The 18212-nt window shown below is 63.3% G+C and overlaps 3 protein-coding genes across 9 annotated transcripts; all 3 read right to left on the reverse strand.

Annotated features, from left to right (window-relative positions):
• Window positions 1–844: 844 nt before the first annotated feature.
• SRXN1 (sulfiredoxin 1) lies at window positions 845–4231 on the reverse strand. Its single transcript, XM_059863020.1, has 3 exons — window positions 3974–4231; window positions 1924–2430; window positions 845–1761 (listed from the first exon to the last, which is right to left on the reverse strand). The coding sequence occupies exons 1-3, from the start codon at window positions 4229–4231 to the stop codon at window positions 1558–1560; spliced, it is 969 nt and encodes a 322-aa protein (XP_059719003.1). The 3' UTR covers window positions 845–1557.
• Window positions 3601–8609, reverse strand: SCRT2 (scratch family transcriptional repressor 2). Its single transcript, XM_059862651.1, has 2 exons — window positions 8443–8609; window positions 3601–6333 (listed from the first exon to the last, which is right to left on the reverse strand). The coding sequence occupies exons 1-2, from the start codon at window positions 8564–8566 to the stop codon at window positions 5627–5629; spliced, it is 831 nt and encodes a 276-aa protein (XP_059718634.1). The 5' UTR covers window positions 8567–8609; the 3' UTR covers window positions 3601–5626.
• Window positions 8610–12185: 3576 nt separating this feature from the next.
• On the reverse strand, window positions 12186–15454 carry SLC52A3 (solute carrier family 52 member 3). 7 transcript variants are annotated; one of them, XM_059862993.1, is made up of 5 exons: window positions 15063–15454; window positions 14572–14636; window positions 13114–14184; window positions 12738–12861; window positions 12186–12615 (listed from the first exon to the last, which is right to left on the reverse strand). In XM_059862993.1, exons 3-5 carry the CDS (start codon window positions 14139–14141, stop codon window positions 12403–12405), a joined length of 1365 nt encoding a protein of 454 aa, XP_059718976.1. In that variant the 5' UTR covers window positions 14142–14184; window positions 14572–14636; window positions 15063–15454; the 3' UTR covers window positions 12186–12402. The 7 variants fall into 7 exon arrangements, with proteins under 7 accessions (XP_059718976.1, XP_059718975.1, XP_059718981.1 ...); XM_059862992.1 differs by lacking the exon at window positions 15063–15454 and adding an exon at window positions 14762–15056; XM_059862998.1 differs by lacking the exon at window positions 15063–15454 and having other exon boundaries at window positions 13114–13664; window positions 13929–14184; window positions 14572–15056.
• Between the last annotated feature and the right edge of the window lie 2758 nt (window positions 15455–18212).

Consider the following 18212-nt stretch of genomic DNA (forward strand, 5'->3'; position numbering starts at 1 on the left):
CCACAATTCTGAGGAGAAATTTATGGCCCATCAGGGACCTGCGGGCCCGGGCTGCTCTCCGTGAGTGCTTGCAGGGCTTCCTCCCGGCACACAGCTGCTTTCATGCAGCACATGCAGCTCGGCCGTGCCGGAGTCTCCCTCCCGTCCCTTCCCCTCGCCCAGCACCCCCAGCCCACCCTGCTCTTCCTCCCCAGCGGATCCTGCAGAAATGTGGAGGCAGCGGGAAATTGTGCCCTGTCCCATGCCAGCACTGCCAGCTCCTGCCATGCAGACGAATTGGCCGTGCCCTCCTCTCCCAGCCCGTTTCTGCCCTAGGGGAACAGGGTCCGTTCAGGGAGGAGCATGGCTGATGGGGCAGAAGTGTCCGGCCGCAGCTCCCGTCCCAGTCCTTCTGCTGACTCACGGCGTGGTGAGTGAGTCAGTGGCCTTTCCCCTCCCTGGATGGAGGCTCTCGACTTAGAAGGATGCTGGGATGCCCAGGGGATGCTTGAGGCGTTTTTTCAGGCTGCATGTGGGGTGACGACGTGGTGCTTGCAGAAATGACAGCATCTCAGCATGGCAGGACCACATGAGCCCCCACAGCTGGGCCAGAGCTGACCCTGAATTCAGCTCCATGGCAGGGTGGGCTGGCAGAACATTGTCCTGTCACAGCATCCATCTCCTAACACAGTATCCATTCCTCATAGAACATCCATCCCCTTGCAAAGCCTCTGTCCTTGTTCTGTGTGCCCACAGCCACAGCTCTTGCGGGTGCCAGGCCACCATGCTGTGCTGTGCTGTGCCATGTTGGACCACTGCATCCCTGCTCCCAACCTCAGCACCCTCTAGCACCACGCCAAGGAGCTGCAGAGATTTTGATCATCTTTATTCCAGGTGCAGCAGCGGCTGTCCCCACCACAGGATTTTGGAGATGCCCCCCACGGAGACTGGGACACTGGTGAGCCCAGAGTCGGTGAGGGAGGGGGGGAACTGGCCACACCAGGTCGGCTGTGTCTCTTCCCCGTGCCCTAATTCTGTTATGTCCCAGTTCGCCTGTACCCCTTCCCGGTTCAGCTGCGCCCCGAATGAGCTGTGACTTGTCCCAGTTCCAGTGTGCTCCGGTTCCGCCATTCCCGCTTGAGCCATGCCCCGGTTAAGCCCATTCCATCCCGGTTCAGCTATTCCCGGTTGAGCCGTGCCCCGGTTTAGCCTGTTCCATCACGGTTCAGCTATTCCCGATTGTGCCGTGCTCCCGTTCATCCCACCCCAACCTGTTCATCCCGGCCCGGTTCGTCCCGTCCCGTCCCCGTCCGCGCGGTCGCTCCAGGCGGCGCAGCGCGGCACAACAGCGCCACCTGCCGGCGCTGCCGGGCGCCTGCCGGTACCGGTGAGAGCCCGACCCATCCCGGCTGCCGGGACCCCGGGGACCTTCCAAGTCTGGGGACCCTGACCCCTCCCGGCTGGAGGGACCATGGCGACACCCCAGGGCTGGGGACGCCGGCCACGTCCTCATCAAGGGTTCACGGGTTGGAACCAACAGGGATAGAAGGGGCTGCTGGGCATCCTGGGGGTGCTGGGCTAGCGCAGGTGAGGCGTGGAGGAGCCGAGGTAGGTACGGAGGTCGCTGAGGGTGGAGGGGATGATCTTGGCGGGGATGGTCTCCCGGCAGAGTGCCTGGTGGGCAGCATAGCGGTGGCAGCCCCCGAAGGAGTAGAAATAATCGCCGCCCTCACTGCCTTTGATCCAGAGCACGTCGATGGGGGGAACCCGCTCGGGATCCTCCTGGAAAGGGGAAGAGTCATCCAAGAGCAACACACCCCGGCACTCCCACCCTCCCCTGACACCCCTGACTGTGCCAGGGCTTGAGTGCTGACAGCTTCCCCAGCAGTGCCCTATGAACGGGTGCAGGAGGGGCTGCCTCTGCATCCCGGAGGCTGTGCTCACCTGCAGGGTCTCCATCAGGCTCTGCACCTTTCCCGGCTCCAGCTCTGCCGGGATGGGCCGGATGAGGACCCGCATGGGCACGTTGTGCACGGCCGAGATGTGCTGGGTATGGATGCTCCTGTCTTCGGCCTCTGCCATGGCTGTGGCGGCCGGCTGGCCTCGGCCGTCCTCTTTCGTGCTCAGCCGAGCCCTCCGCTCTGCCCCGAGCAGTGCAGAGCCCAGCCGTACCCCTCTACTTCCTCCTTGCCCGGCCATCGTCATCGTCACGGCCTCCGCCCCACTGTTTTGCAGAGTCACAGTGAAGGGGCAGGGCAGACTTCCGGGCCGGGTGCCAGAGCCGGCTGGCCCGCTGCCTGCTCCGGAGAGCCTGCGGTCAGGGCTGCCCTCGGCTTCTCCTTCCCATGAGACACCCATGGGCATGCGGCAGCTGAGCCCCCCACCGTGTGTGCTGGGGGTCCCTGTCCTGCCCCCTGAGGGTCTCGGGTCCCACCTGGCCGGGCCGGGGCACTAGGATCATCGTGCAGGTGAGAGTTGGGATATGACCCCACCTGCCTGGCTGTACCAGGAACATGTCCCCAACCCAAAACCCCCTCCCGGCAGTGCTGACACCTGCAGGGTCCATAGTAAGGAAGATGAGGCATGAAACAACTGCAGAGCTGAGCAGTGATGCTGGGATGCTCCACAGCTGGGCAGGCAGCGAAGAACTTCAGCCCTGAGTCTTTGTAGGTCATTTCTTCAGACCAGTGCTCCAAACAGGGAGAGGCTCCCGGGAGGAACTGGGTCTCCCACTCCTCTGGCTGCTGAAACCGGGACACCCTGAATCCACAGCAGGGACACAATGACAGGGCATGACTGCTCCCAGTGCCCTCACCCTGGCTCCCTGGTGTCATGGAGGGTCCCCAGCCCCAGAGCTGACTCGGAAGTGTGCAGATGATGGTCAGGGATGGTTTTGTGAGGCTCTGGAATTAGCTTCTTGCAAGGTGAATCTGGTAATGACTTTGTGGGTGAAAGATTGCACTGGCGTCACTGGGAGCCCAGGGCTCAGTTAGGTCTGTGCTGACAAGCTGGATGCTAAAAATAATTTGCCTTCCCCCACTGGCACTCACATCTGGGAAAGGATGAGGAAAGAGGGGTGGGGAGCAGGAATGGGCAGGGCGCCTGTCTGCCCCTGGGAGCAGGGGCTCTACTGGGTTGTCGTCACCGGCGAGTTCAAATAAAATTTGCTCACAGAATCCTCCCCATCCCGCGCAGCGGCGCCCCGGGGCTGTGTGAGCATTACCGGCGCCCTTCCCGGGCTGCCCGCCGGGCTCTGCGCCCGCTGCCGGGATTTCACACTCCGCTTTACTTCCAGGTCAGCGCTCTGCCGCGCTCCCAGCCCCCGGCGCTCTCACGGGCAGGGTGGCATCGTAACCCCTCCTTGTCACAGCAGGGGTTGTCTGGCTGCTGCCCGCTGGCTGAAGGGCTGGCAGGGCCATGTGGGCAGCATGGAATGCCCAGGGCGCCTCAGCCACCCGTTCCCAACGGGCTGCCAGGACATGTCCCCTCTATTTGGGGCAGTTCTCCCCAGGATGCTCCAGCCCAGGAGTGGGCGTGGGCACAGGGCACCGTGGGATGGGCAGGGTGGTGGCTCGCGTGCCACCACCCGCCACCGCCGACACAATTCCCCAAGACACATGGTTAGTGGCAGAAATCCCTTTTATATCCCTGAATTGCATTACAAGTAATACTGCGGGTGGCCGGATCTCAGTAGACTTGTCATACTGGGGCTGGCGAGTACAAAACCTGGCAGAAAAAATCTATCATGCACGGAAAATTATTGCTGTAGTATCTGCTATTTACAGGAGAGAGGGGCAGCAGCGCAGTGCTCCAAGCCTGCCGGCCTCAGGACACCGTGCTCCGCGGAACGGCGCCGGCATCGTGGGGAAAACCCGGCGGGGTGCCTGCGTGGCCAGGGCGATGCTCATCCCCTCTGTGGGGTGCGGATGTGTGGTCACCGTGCCATGGCAGCGAGGACCATGACAGGGACATCCCCACTCAACCCGTGACCAACACAGGCACCGAGGCAGCGGGAGGAAGACGGCGCAGGGAGGAAGACGGCGCAGGAAGACGGTGTGGGGGTGCGCGAGTGCGGCCCCGTGGGGTGCCGGGCTGAGTCCCGAAGTGTTGGGGACCGGCACAGGGTGATGGGGCTGTGGCAACTCGCGGCCCGAGGTAGGAAGCGGAGGCGTGGGTCGGGCCCGGCTCCGGAATGCCGTGAGCGGCGCTTGCTCCGGGGCCGGTGCGGGGGCGCTCCGCCGGGAGGTTGCATAGAGTGGCTGGTTTGTCCCCGCTGAGCTGGCGCGGGGTACGGAGCAAAGCAGGAGCCCGTGGAAGCAAGGAAGACAAATAAGAAGGGCTTTGCCTTTGTGGGAGGCTTGCAGGACATGCAGCCTGGGCTGCCGGGCCAGCTCGTGCCCTCCTGCCTCCGTGCCCGCCACACAGTCCGCTCTGGGGTCCTGTCCCCGTCCGTGTCACCGTGGCTGTGTCCTGGGCACGGCAGTTCTGCTGCAGCTCTGCCACCTCCTGCGAGCCAGCGCTGGCATGGCCCGGCCAGTCTTGACAAATAAATAGTGAAAAGCATAAGTTATAAATAATATAAATAAGAACATTTAAATAAACTCACCCAAACTTTACAGCTACTCTGACCCCCTCCTCCTGAGTGCAGGTGGGGGACAATGGCGAGGGAGCCGGGAGCCGGCTGGAGAAGGGGCTGGAGATACATGGGGGGGTGGTTGGGGGTTTGGGTACTACCTGCCCCAGGGCTGGGTCTCCAGCCCAGCTGCCAGCCCAGCCCTTTGCATGGTGAGGGGGGCTGCACCTGCCTGGGGGGGCTATTCCCCATCTCCGTGGCAGGGGCCAGTTGTGCCTGGCCAAGCTGGGAGCTGGGAGCCAACGGAGGTCATGTCCTGTGGATCTCTGCTGGAAGCCCCTGGCTCCTCCCTTGGCTCTTCCCCTGACTCCAGCGCTGCGGATCTGCAGTGCCAGGGTGAACGCTGTGCCACGGGGCAGAGGGGCAGCTGGGTGCCCTCTGTGGTGGGCTGCAGGGACCCGAGGGTCCAAGGGTGACTGGCAGCCCTGCCCTCTGTCAGCCTCAGTGGCCATCAGTCCTGCCAAGCTGGCAGTAACACCAGCCCATGGTCTCATGAAGATTAGGGTCAAGGGGAGGGTTTGCTCCTAGCGGGGAGCAGAAAAGTGTCTTTTCTCCCCCGGGATCCCCCGGGAAGAGAAGCAGCAGCTCTAAATAAATAATAGTAATAAATTAAATAAATAGAGGTGAAAGTCACAAGCTAGGGGAGGAAAGTGTCTCCTGAATCGGGAAGAGGTCCCCAGGTGAGTCCGCCGCAGAGAGACCTGCCTGGCTGCGGGGGGGCTCTGAGACCCAAGGGAAATGAGCTGGGTCCCACTGTGGGGGACCCCCTTCCCAGGGAGCAGATGGGGACTGAGTCTGTGGGGATGTGTCCTCCAGTCTGAGCACAGCAGCAAACCAGCTGGCTGCAGCTGCAGGAGTGCTGGCCCAGGGACTGGGGCCAGGATGGGATGGGGATGGGGACAGGATGGGATGCATAGGGGAATAGGGATGGGCATGGGATGACATGGGGACGGGGATGGGGATTGGATAGAAGGATGAGGTTGGGAATGGGGATGTGCCACAGGGCTTGGGGGTCTAGTTCCCTATTGCACAGCTGTGTTCGGAGCCCTTGAAGCAGGCGGACTCGTAGTGCTTGTTGAGGTACGACTTGAGGGCGAAGGTCTTCTCGCACTGCTTGCACTTGTAGTGCTTGAAGGCGGAGTGGGTCTGCATGTGGGCGCGCAGGTTGGAGCGGTCGGCGAAGGCTTTCCCGCAGTGGGAGCAGCCGAACGGCTTCTCCCCGGTGTGGGACCGCATGTGGCCCTGCAGCAGCCAGGGCCGGCTGAAGGCTTTGCCGCACACGTCGCACTTGTGCTTGAGGTTGTGGGTGAGGACGTGCATGGCCAGGGCGGGCATGGAGACGTACGCCTTGCCACAGGTGGGGCATTTCCTCGCCATCTTGCTGTCCAGGCTGCGGTGGGTCTGCTTGTGCCGGCTGAGGTTGGAGGAGGTGGCGTAGGTCTTGCCGCACTCGGGGCAGGAGTGGCGGTGGCTGCCACGGCGCTGGCTCTCGCTGCGCCGGCGCGACCGCCCGTCCGTGATGAAGAAGGCATCCATGGAATAGCTGTCTGTCACTGCCGCCTCCCCGTTGAAGTAGCGGGCGGAAAAGCTGGACTGGGGGCTCTCGGGATCGCTGTACTCCTCATGGCCGGGTGCGTAGGCTGGGTCTGGTGGTGGTGGTGGCAGGCCTTGCTTCTTGTCAGTGTCGTAGCCGGCTGGCGCCAGGCAGTGCTGGAGGTACCCTGTGGGGACAACACAGTGGGGTCATTGTCCCTCCAGAGCAGCCACACCAGGGACAGGAAAAAGCCACAAGCTAAAATTTCCCATAGAAGGTGCAGAACCAGGGTTGTCCCCCCAAAACTGTTTCCTGTCCGTGCTGAGCCACTGAGCACCAGAGCTGCATTGTCCTGCCCTGGCTCCTATCTGCATCTGTCAGCAGGATGGGTCCCATCCCGCAGGGCTGCCTGAGATGGGAACTGGGGATGGAGCTGCGGAACGTCCAGCTGCGCCTGCCCCGGCTGCGGGCAGCCCCCAGGGGCTATTAGCTGCCAGACAGCTGTCGGTGCCGGGAGCTCATTGTTCACCGGGGCCGTGCCGGTAATGAGCTACGCTCTGTGGGCAGCCGGGATGAGGCTGCTCCAGGTTCCCCTTCCTCAGCAAAGGGGCTGAGAAAAACCCCCACCTCTCTGCTGTCCCTGCAGGGCCTATTCCTTGCAGATGGGACAGCACTAGGAGGGCAGCAGCACTGAGTCCCTGACCTCCTGCCAAACTGAGCTCCCAACAGCCCCCCAGATGTGGAGCCAGGCTCAGGTACCGCTCCACTGGCGTCACACACATGTGTCATTGGTGCAAGTCTGCTCATGACACTGCTCCGTATGTGGGTCTCCCAACCTGTGTCAGAGCAGGCACTGCGTTTGCATCCCAGTCCCTCTGTGCTGTCACACAAAGATCACAGCAGGAGAAGCAGTGCAGCCCCCTTCCCACCAGGCCAGCATTCTTGGGGATGTACTGGCACCCCCCAAATTGGTCCTAGCAATCCCCTGTCTTGTGCAAACTGGTCCTTGCAAGCTGCTTCAGAGGCCTCATCCTCACTGATAGTGACAGAGGGGCTACTGGGGGCCTGGGGTCAGTGCACAGCTGGGCTGACCCATGCATACCATGGGGCAGCAGAAACATCCCAGCACAGCTGCAGCTGAGCATCCCCTAAATCCACACAGCCTCTGGCAGCACCCACGGGACCCCTTGGCAAGCAAGTGCTGCCGTTTGTCCTGTGGTGGCCAGGGGTGCCTATTGTGGGGAGGGGGCTGAGCCGGGCCCCCCCATCCCCCGCGCCGTGCTGACAGCGCGGGCTGTGCAGAAAGCGCTCTGCTCAGCAATTTCTCACGCTGCCTCCGAGCATGCAGCAAGGTTATTTCCAGGAGAGCAGCGTCGGCAGCTTCTGCCCAGCTGCAGCACATCCCTCCCCCACCGGCTCCTGCTTGATAGGGGGAAGCAGAGGACCCCCAGATCAGACAGGCTTCGTACCCCAGTCCCTGGCAGGGAAAGCCCACCAAGGGCTGGGGATCACTAGAAAAGGGGGGACAAGCACAGCAGCGGCTGGGCGATGTTAGCTTGTGAGTGGATCGGGCCCAATCCCGCATTCAGCTCCGTTTCCCAATCCACGAGCAGCCAGGACTCCCCAGCCTATGCAACAGAGCCCCCGACCCACGGCCAGCCCCTCTTTCTGGGCAGGTGCCTGGGCTGCCCCGTTGTGGGGCTGTGCCAAGCCCGGGGAACTCCGAGTCCACCCCAGTGTTCCCCGGCAGGACGGGATTCTAAGGACCACGGCCACCCCAAGTCCAGCCTTTTGCACCTCTCCCGCTGCTGGGGCACCCTCTAGTCTCCCCCCCGCTCCCCGTGCCCCGGACGGCGCCGGCCCCCGCCGTGCTCCCAGGGGGGCTCGGGGCACCGCTGCGAACAATGAAATCTTCCGGCACGGCGAGGCTGCCGCCCCCCGCCGCCCCCGCAGACCGGTTGCTTCTTACCCCCCCAACTTGTCGTGGGAAGGAGCCCATATCGGTGTCCCACGGGCGGGGGGGACTCGGGGCTGCCCACGGGGCTGACGCTGTCACGCAGGGGATGTTTCCCCAAGGACCAACTTCGACAGCGGCCGGTGGCCCCGGAGCCGGGGACAAGACGACCGCGAGGGATGACACACCCCACCCGGCACCCCTCGCCCTCCGCGGGACACAACGCGGGGACCCCCTCCCCGTCCTGCCCTGCGTCCCCCCGTGTCTCCTTCCCCGTGCCCCGCCGGGCGCACAGACAATAGAGGCGGGGGGGCCCCTCCGGACCCCCGGCCCCGCACTCACCATCGCCGGCGGCGGGGCCAGGCAGCGTGTAGGGGGGCTCCAGGGGGGCGTAGGGGGGCGCAGGGGCCCCGGCGGCCGGGAACGCCTCCGCTTTCAGCTTCTTCACCAGGAAGGAGCGGGGCATGGCGGGGCCGGGCAGCGCTGGACACCTCCGGTACCGGCACCGCCACCGGCCCCGGCCCCCGCACCGGCCCCGGCCCCCCCCGCCCCGGCCCCGGCGCTCGGCCCCGGCGGTGCGCACGGAGAGGCGCGGGGAGGCGAGTGCGAGGGGCGGGGAGGCGGCAGGGCGGCGAGGAGGAGGAGGAGGAGGAAGAGAAGGAGGTGGAGAAGAGGGGGAGGAGGAGGAGGAAGGCAGGCGGGAGGGGGGGGGAGGGGTCCGCTTCGCCCGGCCGCGCCCGGAGCCCCCCCAGAGCCCCCCGAGCCGCTGGTAGCGCGGGGTGCCCCGGGCATCACGACACTGTGGGGTACCTGGTCCCTCCCCCTGGTTCCTCCCCCCACCCCGGCCACGGACAATGGGGACACAGGGGGACGGGGGGAGACGGGAGGGGGGGCCACATGCCTCTGCCTCCCACCGCCTTTGTCTCCTACCGCCAGTCCCCGGGGCCAGGGAAGGACGGGTCTGCCGGGCGGGAGTCCTCACCCCCATCCCTGTCCCCTGCCCCTTCCTGTCGCCTGTCCTTGTCTTGTCTCCATCCCTGTCCCTGTTCCTGCTTCTTGGCCCTTTCTCCTTTCCTTGTCCTTGCTCCCTGTTCCTATCCCTGTTCCCAGTTCTCATTCCCATCCATCTTCCCTGTTCTCATCTCTGTCCACAGACCCTTTCCACTGACCCCTCTTTCCCTTCTCCTTCCTCTGTACGTTTTTCTGTGTTCTCAACCCTTTCCCCTCTTTCCCTGTTCTCATCTCTGTCCCACCTCTCTCTTGTCCCCATCCCTGCTCACTGTTCCCATCCCTCTTTTTCCACATTCTCTCCCTTCCCATGTCCCTGTCCCACTCCCAGTCCCCAGGAAGCACCGTGACCTTCGGAGTCACAACAATAGCCGGGCTCGTGGCAGTTCATTGTTCCCGGCCAGAGCCCCCACTCTCACTCCCCCCTCATCTCACTGGAGCCCCCACTCCCACTCCCCCCTCCTCTCTGCGCTCCGCTGCAGGCAGCTGGTGCTCCGGGGCTGCCTCTCCTGCAGTGGTGCCATCTGAAGGCCAGAGTTGTGCCATCTGAGGGCCAGTGGGTGACACGGGGACCTGACTGGCAGCTGGCCGTGCTCTCCCTGAGCCTTGTGCAATGCCTAGAGTGTTGCAGCAGTTAATAAGGACGATCCCTCTGCTGTCACCACAGGCAGAGCGCTGGCATGGCTGGCAAGGGGCAGCCCTGGGCACACTAGCCCCTTTGGCCAGGGATGTGGCACTGGGTCTGGGGACCAAAAGCAGCATCCCCACAGGCAGCACCATGGGCCTGCCTGCTCACAGCCGCGTCTGCTCCTTCAGTCATGCCTAGAGCCACATCTGGAGCCAGCCCTGCATCGCAGTGCCCTTGCTCACTGCTTTGTGTGGTACTCCACAGACCAGGGCATCCCACAGCATCCCACAGGATCCCATAGCCCAGGGCATCTCACAAGCCTACATCATTCCACAGCCTAGAGCATCCCACAGACCACAGCATCCCACAGCATCTGATATCCCACAGCATCCCAAGCATCTGACAGCATTCCACAGCTAAGTGCATCCCATAGCTCACAGCATCCCCCATCCCAGAGCATCCCATATCCACAGCACTCCATATCATACAGGATCCCAGGGCTGCTCCCCATGTGGGCTGGGGTCTCTCCACTTGCTCCCGCAGCCCTTGGCCAGGGATTGCCGGCAGCACCACGAGTCCCATCTGTCCCTGCAGTGCTGCCCTGACGTCAAGGCTCTGCCAAGTTCAAGGTCACCTCTCCCGCAGGGCTGCAGCCCCGAGGGGACATCGCCTGCCGGGTTGCTCGCGGCACCCCCCGTACACACACTGGGCTCCCGGCCTCTCTCTGCTCCCTGATTTATTTATCCGTGCGTGTGCCTGTTCTCTCCTGGAAGTCACGCTCGCAGAACGGGCGATTACTTACGCCCTAGTTGGGCCTGCCTGCCCGCTGCCCGCTGCCTGCCCGCCCGCTGCCTGCTGCCTGCCTGCCCGCTGCCCTGGGATTTTGTCTCTCTCCAGGCTGCGGTGTAATAAGGGAGGTAATTAAGTGTAAAAGGCAGGAGGAGGGAGGGCTGGGAGGGGGGAGCAGCCCCGGCTCCTTTCGGAGGCAGGGGACTGCGATAATGTATGGTAATAACCGCAGCCAGCCCTGCCGAGCTGATAGCGCTGACGGCAGCGCCTGGGCCCCCCCAAACCTGCCCCCCCCCCCCCCCACTGTGGGGAGGGGGAGCAGCGCCAGAAGAAAGGCTCAGCCTTCCTCCACCGGGTTTGTGCCTTCCTGAGCAGCTGTATGGAAATAATTCCCATCGGAGGCAATTGTTTCCCCGGCAAGAGGGAGGGGGCTGCGGGGTACTGTGGGTGAGGGGTTTTGGGGGCTCCCAAGGGCAGGATCATCCTCTTGGGGGGCAGGAGGAGAGAGGTCAGGTCCCTACTCCAGCTCCCAGTCTACCCACAAGGGACATATCTTGCTACTGGAATGAGATGAACTGCCCTGCGGTGCCCCCACATCTCCCTCCCACTGGTCCTCAGCTCCTCCATCCTCCACGGATCCTGGACATGGGCTCTGGGGTCAGCCAGGATCTGCCAGAGGATGCCCACTAGTGCCAGGAGGCAGAGCCCCCACTCCTGCCCTCTCTGCTGCCTCAGCTGCAGGACCACCACCCCCCCCAGTGCCAGCCTGGGGGGCTGCTGGCCATTAGGTATTCCAGTCTCGTTCTTCCCAGAGGCGTCCGGGTCGCAGCCGGAGCCCCGAAGTGGCTCCAATCCGTGCTGTGGTGCTGCCGCCGGCGCAGGGAGCAGATGCCAGACAAAGGGCCGGGGACAAAGGCCCGGCTGCCTTGTGCCCCAGGGAAGGGGCGCAGGCGCGTGCAGGGCACGGCCACTGTCCCATCCCGAGGCTGCGCTGCCCTAACCTCCCATGCCTGCCACGTCCCAGTGTCCACCTGGCCCCTGCCCTGCTGGCATGGCTGGGGCACAGTTAGGTACCAGGTGGGCCAGCCCTGGCACTGGTGCTCTGCCACCCCTGCCATGGGCACTCTGCCTGCACTGCTCTGATGTGAGGCTCTGCTGCGGCCCCCCTCCAGCTCTGCCCACCTCCAGGTGCAGTGGGGCTGAAATAGGGTGCAGGGGAGCACAGGGCTATGGGGGGGGGGGAGCAGAAAGCATGGATGGGACACCCACAGCAGAGGGTGGCAAATATCACATGTCGCTCCAGTCCCACTGTGCCTCAGTTTCCCCAGCGACTATTGGGGGCCTTGTGAATGTTCCGTGTTCCCCCACCATCCCCCTCCCCATGGCCGCCTTTGTCCCCACTCCCCCCAGCTGGCTGCAAACCCCCTGTCTGGGGGCAGCTGCCACAGCACAGGGCCAGGAATGTCACCAGTGCAGCTGGGGCTGTGCCCACCCACAGAGTCCAGGGGGGCTTTAGGGCACGATGCCAAATGGTACCAGACCCCCCCCCCCCAAGGGAAGGGACTGGGCATGGCCCCAGTTGAGAGGTACCCAGGTGGGGGGCACTGGCACAGACAGCCCCCTCAACATGGAGGTTGCAGGCAGCAGGGAGGCAGAGGGCTGAGTAAAATAAAACATCTTCTATTGTTTTCACAGGATGGGAACACCCCGTGCCCCGGCTGGGGACAAAGCCCTGGAGATGCTGCGCCCTGGCAGAGTCCATCAGGGAACTGTGTCTGTAGCCGTCCTGGTCCCAGTGCTGCTTCCCAGCCAGCCAGCCTTGCTGATTCTGGGAGATCATGCTGGCAAGAGCAGTGGTCTTGGGGTGTCCACCCCACTCATGCTGGACACTGCAGGCTGCAGTAGTCAGCAGATTCGAAAAGGCCATAGACATTGACAAGGGGGAACATGAGCAGTGCCCCCAGGAGGGAGCCCAGCTGCTCCAGCACCCCATACCACACCAGCGCGCTGCGGCTGCGGCTCCGCAGGATCACCCCGGCCATCACCTTCATGTAGGAGAGAGTCCCGGTGAACAGCACCCAGGAGAGGACCTGGTGGCACAGGTGGAAAAGTGGTCAGGGCCAGGGGTTCCCCATTGTGGGGACATTGTGATGAGGACAGGTCCAGGTGTGGTGTCAAGACCTCCCTGAGTGGGAGGGACACCGTGACTTACGATGATGACATCGCCCCACTGGGACTGCTGGAGGAGCGGGCAGGGACTCATCACTGCAATGGCCATGTTGTAGGCACCAAAGCCTGTCCCTGCCATAGTGAGGATGACCATCAGGGTCAGGGACCTGCAAGGGACATGTGAGTGTCAATGGAGAACACTACCTTTCCCTGGGGAGCAGCACAGACATGCAGCACATTCCGGTTCCTTGCTGGCTCCATCCTCTTTTCCTGGAGTGTCTGTGCTGCCAGGGCATGGGTACCCCACAGGCCCTCTCCCACCCAGTGCCTACACCCCCAACCCTTGCAAAGTAGGGGCCACTCTTGGGGCAGAACTCTGGTGTGCACCCTGCTGCAACTCCCAGGGCCCTGCAACTCACCTGCTGGGCAGGAACATGGCCATGATGCAGGCCAGGGGGTTGGCCATGGAGCTGAGCGTGGCTGCCAGGTGGTAGGTGGTGTGTCCATAGGGCAGGCAAGAGTAGGACTGCACGGATGGCAGGACCCCATTTGTCAGGGCGCTCACCCAGGCAATGAGGAGGTAGATGAGGGTGAGCTGGGTTAGGGAGTAGGAGACCTTCTGTGGCAAGATGTTCCCAGGTCCCTTGGGATCCTTTGGGCATGAGCAGCCTCTGCTCAGGTGCGAGTCAGCTCCCTCATCAAGGATCTGGTCAAATGAGTTCAGCACAATGTTGCTGGGAAAGAGGTGCTGCTGAGAGAGCTCCCACACCTTGGGCTGCCGGGTGAGGAAGAAGAAGGCCAGCAAGCAGATCAACATCATTGCAGTCATGAGCAGGAAAAAGATGAGGGTGGAGAAGGTGGGTGGGAGGTAGCGGGTCTCCAGATGGAAGATGGTGCTCTCCACAGTCTCATTGCCGGTGGTGATGTTGACTTCGTAGCTGACATTGGTGCAGCTGGAGATACCAGAGCCCTGGCCCAGGGCAATGAGAGAAGGGATCAGCCCACTTAGCCCTTCACCTATGAAGAAGGTGTTCGTGTACTGGGGCTGCAGCTGCATCATGAAGGGTAGGAAGGTGACAGAGGAGGTGCAGTCCACCAGGGCCAGGAAGAAGGTAAGGATTAGGAAGGGGATGCTGTGGGATGTCCCGGCAATGAGGGACGTGTGGTTCCAGAGGAAAGCCAGGAGCAAGCAGGCCACAACACCCACAGACACGATCACATAGATAACAGCCACCTCCTTCAGCAAGCCAGGCCGAAAGCGATTCATGAGGGTGACGAAGAGTGGTCCCACGTTGGCCATCTGGATGATGATGGTGATGTAGGAGGGGAGATACCACTGCTCCGGCAGCACGGTCACCAGCAGGGGCACCTCCACCCACAGCCCGTTGATGGCCACCCAGGAGCCCATGCCGAAGGCACAGGCCAGAAGGTGGGTGAGCAGTGCCATGGCTCAGGGCTGGATGCCTGGGCCTGTGAGCGATGCTGCTGTGCTGTAGGGAGAGACTTTGATGAGTAGTGAGGTGAGATCTGACTCTTCCAGATCCTGGCCCTGTCCTCCCATGACCACTGCCTATGTTGGCAGAACAGCTTCCCTCTACATGCCATGGGAGTGTGGGACTCACAGCCAAGCCCAGCCCCACTTTGCCCTCTGCAGGCCCCATGGACCCCTCTGCCCCCTTGAAGTGATGACAGGGTGCCCTCCTGCCCTGGGTGTGGATCCTAATGAGCTTCACCTGGTCTCATCCCGGAGGACTGGGGCTTGGCAGCAGCAGGTGCGGTACCCAGGAGGGCATTGAACCTGTGCCAGCTCACGTAGCACCTCCGTGCCGCCTGGAAGGGCTCGACACAGCGGGGTGCAGGGGGAAGGGGGCTCTCACCTGGGGGCTGAGTGGCCTGGGCAGCTGCTCTGCTGGGAATGGACGCCTCGTACCTCCCACTGCATCTGCAGGGCAGGACGACTCAGCGCCCGTCCCCTTCCAGTCAGGACCCGCGCGATTCCGACACGCTCCGGTGGCCGCGGGCGACAGGCCCCAGCAGCCCAACCTGCAGCCCAGCCTCTGCTCGTACCGATCAGCTGAGTCAGCTGCGCTCCGGACACATCCCCTGCCCACTCCCATCCCGCTCCTGGGAAGAATTCTCACGTCCCGTGTCCCTACGCTCCGTGTCCCCCCGGTCCCGCGGAGCCATCTCCAGCCCTGCCCCGGGGCGCTGAGGCCGCCAGAGGAAACTCACGGGGCTGAGCTTGGCGGGCGCAACGACCCCGCCATGGCCCCGGCCCCGCGGGAGGCAGCGGGGCTGGAGCAGGAGGCAGGAAGGAAACGGGCTCCGGTAGGACCGGTCCCTCGGCAATCTCCCAAGGGTAACTCACTGCGCTCTGGGGAACCGGCAGCACCACGCGGGCGGCAGCCAGTCCGGGCTGCCGGATCAGTGACGTGAGGCGGGCGCGTCACCACCTCCGGATGCGGACCGGTGACAGCCTGGCCCTGCTCTGCTCTTCGTCTTGGTCCCGGCTGGCAGAGTCCCCAGCTCAGGGGGGTTATTATTCTTGGCGGTGTCCTGGACTTTGTCCTTGTCCCCGCCTGAACTGCGTCCCACCTATCACGGACTCTTCTTGCAGGTGCAAGTGTCACCCGATGACGGTTCCTGTCCCCATCAGGATCTCTGCGGGGTCACGGGATTGGCATGGGGCGCTGGGGAACCTCTGAATGTGGCAGTTGTCCCACCTCGGGACACTGCGGGGACCAAGCCGCGAGCCAGCGGATGAGCCATTTGCACCGGTAGGGAGGTGACACGGGTGAGGACACAGACCCCTGGTCACCCCCAGCAGCAACCCCCACCCCCCCCCAGCCCAGGACCCACCGCCCCAGGATGCCTCATGGCGGCTCTTCCCCCAGCACCCACCGGGTGTCGCTGGGAGAGCGGGCTGCTGCCCTGCAAAACCGGGGGCTGTCTTCTCCCGTCTGCTTCCCCGCCTACTTCCCTGCCCTACCTGTCTACAGTGCCCCTACCTGTCCCTGTCCCTCCGGGGGATTGCAGTTTGCTCCTCCACCCTGCCCTGCGCCTGTGGGAGCACCCATGGCAGCCAGGACCGTTGGGTGTAGTGGAGACAAGTCTTGTCCCCGGGGCTTCAGGGACACTGGGTGACAGTGGGGGGGGTAGTCACAGTTTGAGGTACTGCTGTGATTTAATCCCAGCAGGCTGCTCAGACCCCCTCAGCTGCTCACTCACACACACACCTCCGGTGGGATGGGCTACAAAATGGGGAAAGATAAAATGGTAAAAGGGACTAAACTGACAGATCAGCTTATTAGGAAAAGCAAGGATGTCCTATAGTCTGGGGTATCCCGGGGGGGGAGGGGGAGCGGCAGAGGTGTTCCATCCATGTCCCCTCCCAATTTCTATGCACCCCCACCTCACTCAGTCGCTGGTGTGGCAGAGGGAGGAGCAGAGAAGTCCTTGGGGCTCTGTAAGCATGGCTCAGCCAAGATCGGACACTCCTGGTTTATCAGCACTGCTTTCAGCACAACTCCAAAACAGTCCTGCCCTGGCTCCTATGGGCAAAATGACCTCTATCCCAGTCAAACCAGTACAGGACTCCAGGGGACCTGGAAGGTTGGGAGCAGGTGCAAGGTGCTGGGGAAACCAGGTGCAGGGAGCCTGGGGTGGGCGCAGGGCAGCTGAGGTCATAGTGTGTCCGTGGGTATGGGGACAGTGAGGGGACGGCAATTGTCCTGTGTTTAATTTGTCCGCACAAAGAGGTGGCTCAGCCGGCAGTGAGACCCTTCCCAAGGCCCAATGGCAACGGGGCAGAGGCAGTGGGACCCCCATGTTGTCCCTTCACGCTGCTCAGCCAAATGCACCCGACGCGTGCTGCCCGCCCTGCCTGTGCCTTCTCCGCCCCCTGCTCGCCCCGCAGCTGAACTCCCGGCCCCCGGCCCCTCGCCCCTCCGCACCCCCGGCAGATGCAAGCGAAGGCCCCGGAGCAGATGGCAACATTTGGTAGCCGAGTGGTCTCTGCCTGTGGGACTTTGCTGGGCTGTGATGACCATTCCTCCAGGAAGCCCCCTCCTCACCCAGTCAGGGCTGGGGAGCCATCTCAACTGCAAGCCAGCGCATGCCAGGGGGTGCAGAGGGGATCCCAGGGTGGGCACATTGCCATGCCATGGGGGTGACAGGGTGGCATGGAAAGATCGGCAGCCCAGAAAAGCAGGGGTCTCTCCTTGAGCTCAGTCCTAGTGTGGCCCATCCCCTAATATCTTCTTCCATGTGTGAGGAGTGGGGATGGTTTGCCTGGGCAGAGGGTGGCTGCTGCTCAGTTGCTGGGGGACAAGGGGACCCTCTCATTCCAAGGACTACTGGCCACTCTATTTGAGACGGTACGACCCCCAGACTTGGGGACCTGCTGGCAGCTCTCAGCCTGGACCCTGGCAGCCCCAGCCCTATTTACATTCCATTTCCATGTGAAAGGAGCAGGTCAAGTTGAAAGTGGAAAGGCTGGTGGGGGGCAGCAGGGAAGGGGCCGCTGCCGGAGGTGAGACCCCAACAAAAGAGCCGGATCCCCAGGGCCCTGTGCTTGCCTGGCCATGGGCTGCGGCCACGGCCCCACTGCCGCCGCCATCTGCGGGTCTGCACCGTCACCACCGGCCAGACAAAGGCCTCATGCCCAGCATGTCCCCATCTGTCACCTCCCTGGCTCCCGGATCCCTGAGCACAAACGAGTGTGAACATCCGGGTGCATCATTCCCTCTGCCCACAGGGAATGGAGTGATGCTGGGTGCAGCGGGTGCCTCCCCATTCTGTCCCCATGTCCCTTCTGGAGCAGCTCTGTAGAGCGCTTGATGGGGAAACTGAGTCAGGAACAGGTGGTGGCTTATCCTGGGTCTGGGCACGACAACGGGCTGGAATAAAACATTAGGAGTAAACACCCAAGATGAAGGGGCTGGGGACCTCTCAGCTATGGGGGAGCCTCTGTGTGGAGGTGCCCACACTGCCGAGCCCCAGCCCTGAGGCTTGGCAGGTGTTGCCAGGCACCCGTAGCTGCCTCCACCCAGCACTTCCAGGGGTGAATTGGCTGCTGAGTGTGTTTTCTGTTCGTTGGCAGCTTAATTTAGCATCCAGGAGGTCCTGGCAGTGGCACGAGGGTGTCTGTAGAAGGTGAGAGCAAAGGCACTGCCAGCACCTCGTTGTCCCTGTGTTCACAAACACGGTCCCACGTGCTCCTGGGGCAGCGGTGGGGATGCTGCACCGGGTGCTGGGGGAGCATTCCTGCAGGAGGCTGCTCTCCTGGGGCATGTCCCGGGATGCTCCCAGGGAGGGGGAGGCTTGGGGCGCTGCCTGGATCCAACGCCCCGCTCCAACGGGCCAGACGTGCCTGAGCAGCTCCTGCAGCCTCCTGCCTGCACCCGCACAGCCTCGGCACCCGTTGGGGGACGCAGCCTGTGGGCTCTGCCCTCGCCCACCAACTGGGAATTTTGAGCTGAGCCCGTTGTGCGAATCTGGGCTCAGGGCAGCCCTCTGG

This window comes from Haemorhous mexicanus, chromosome 18 (genome assembly GCF_027477595.1).
Source record: "Haemorhous mexicanus isolate bHaeMex1 chromosome 18, bHaeMex1.pri, whole genome shotgun sequence".
Taxonomy (NCBI): domain Eukaryota; kingdom Metazoa; phylum Chordata; class Aves; order Passeriformes; family Fringillidae; genus Haemorhous; species Haemorhous mexicanus.

Coding starts and splice junctions, on each gene's coding strand:
- SRXN1 (XM_059863020.1), bottom strand. CDS start 4,231: ATGCAACCTCCCGGCGGAGCGCCCCCGCACCGGCCCCGGAGCAAGCGC. Junction 2,431..3,973: donor CCCGCTGCCTCGGTGCCTGT/GTTGGTCACGGG, acceptor CGATGATCCTAG/TGCCCCGGCCCGGCCAGGTG. Junction 1,762..1,923: donor GCCTGATGGAGACCCTGCAG/GTGAGCACAGCC, acceptor TCCCCTTTCCAG/GAGGATCCCGAGCGGGTTCC.
- SCRT2 (XM_059862651.1), bottom strand. CDS start 8,566: ATGCCCCGCTCCTTCCTGGTGAAGAAGCTGAAAGCGGAGGCGTTCCCG. Junction 6,334..8,442: donor TGGCCCCGCCGCCGGCGATG/GTGAGTGCGGGG, acceptor TTGTCCCCACAG/GGTACCTCCAGCACTGCCTG.
- SLC52A3 (XM_059862993.1), bottom strand. CDS start 14,141: ATGGCACTGCTCACCCACCTTCTGGCCTGTGCCTTCGGCATGGGCTCC. Junction 12,862..13,113: donor GCCATGTTCCTGCCCAGCAG/GTGAGTTGCAGG, acceptor TGTCCCTTGCAG/GTCCCTGACCCTGATGGTCA. Junction 12,616..12,737: donor AGTGGGGCGATGTCATCATC/GTAAGTCACGGT, acceptor CTGTGCCACCAG/GTCCTCTCCTGGGTGCTGTT.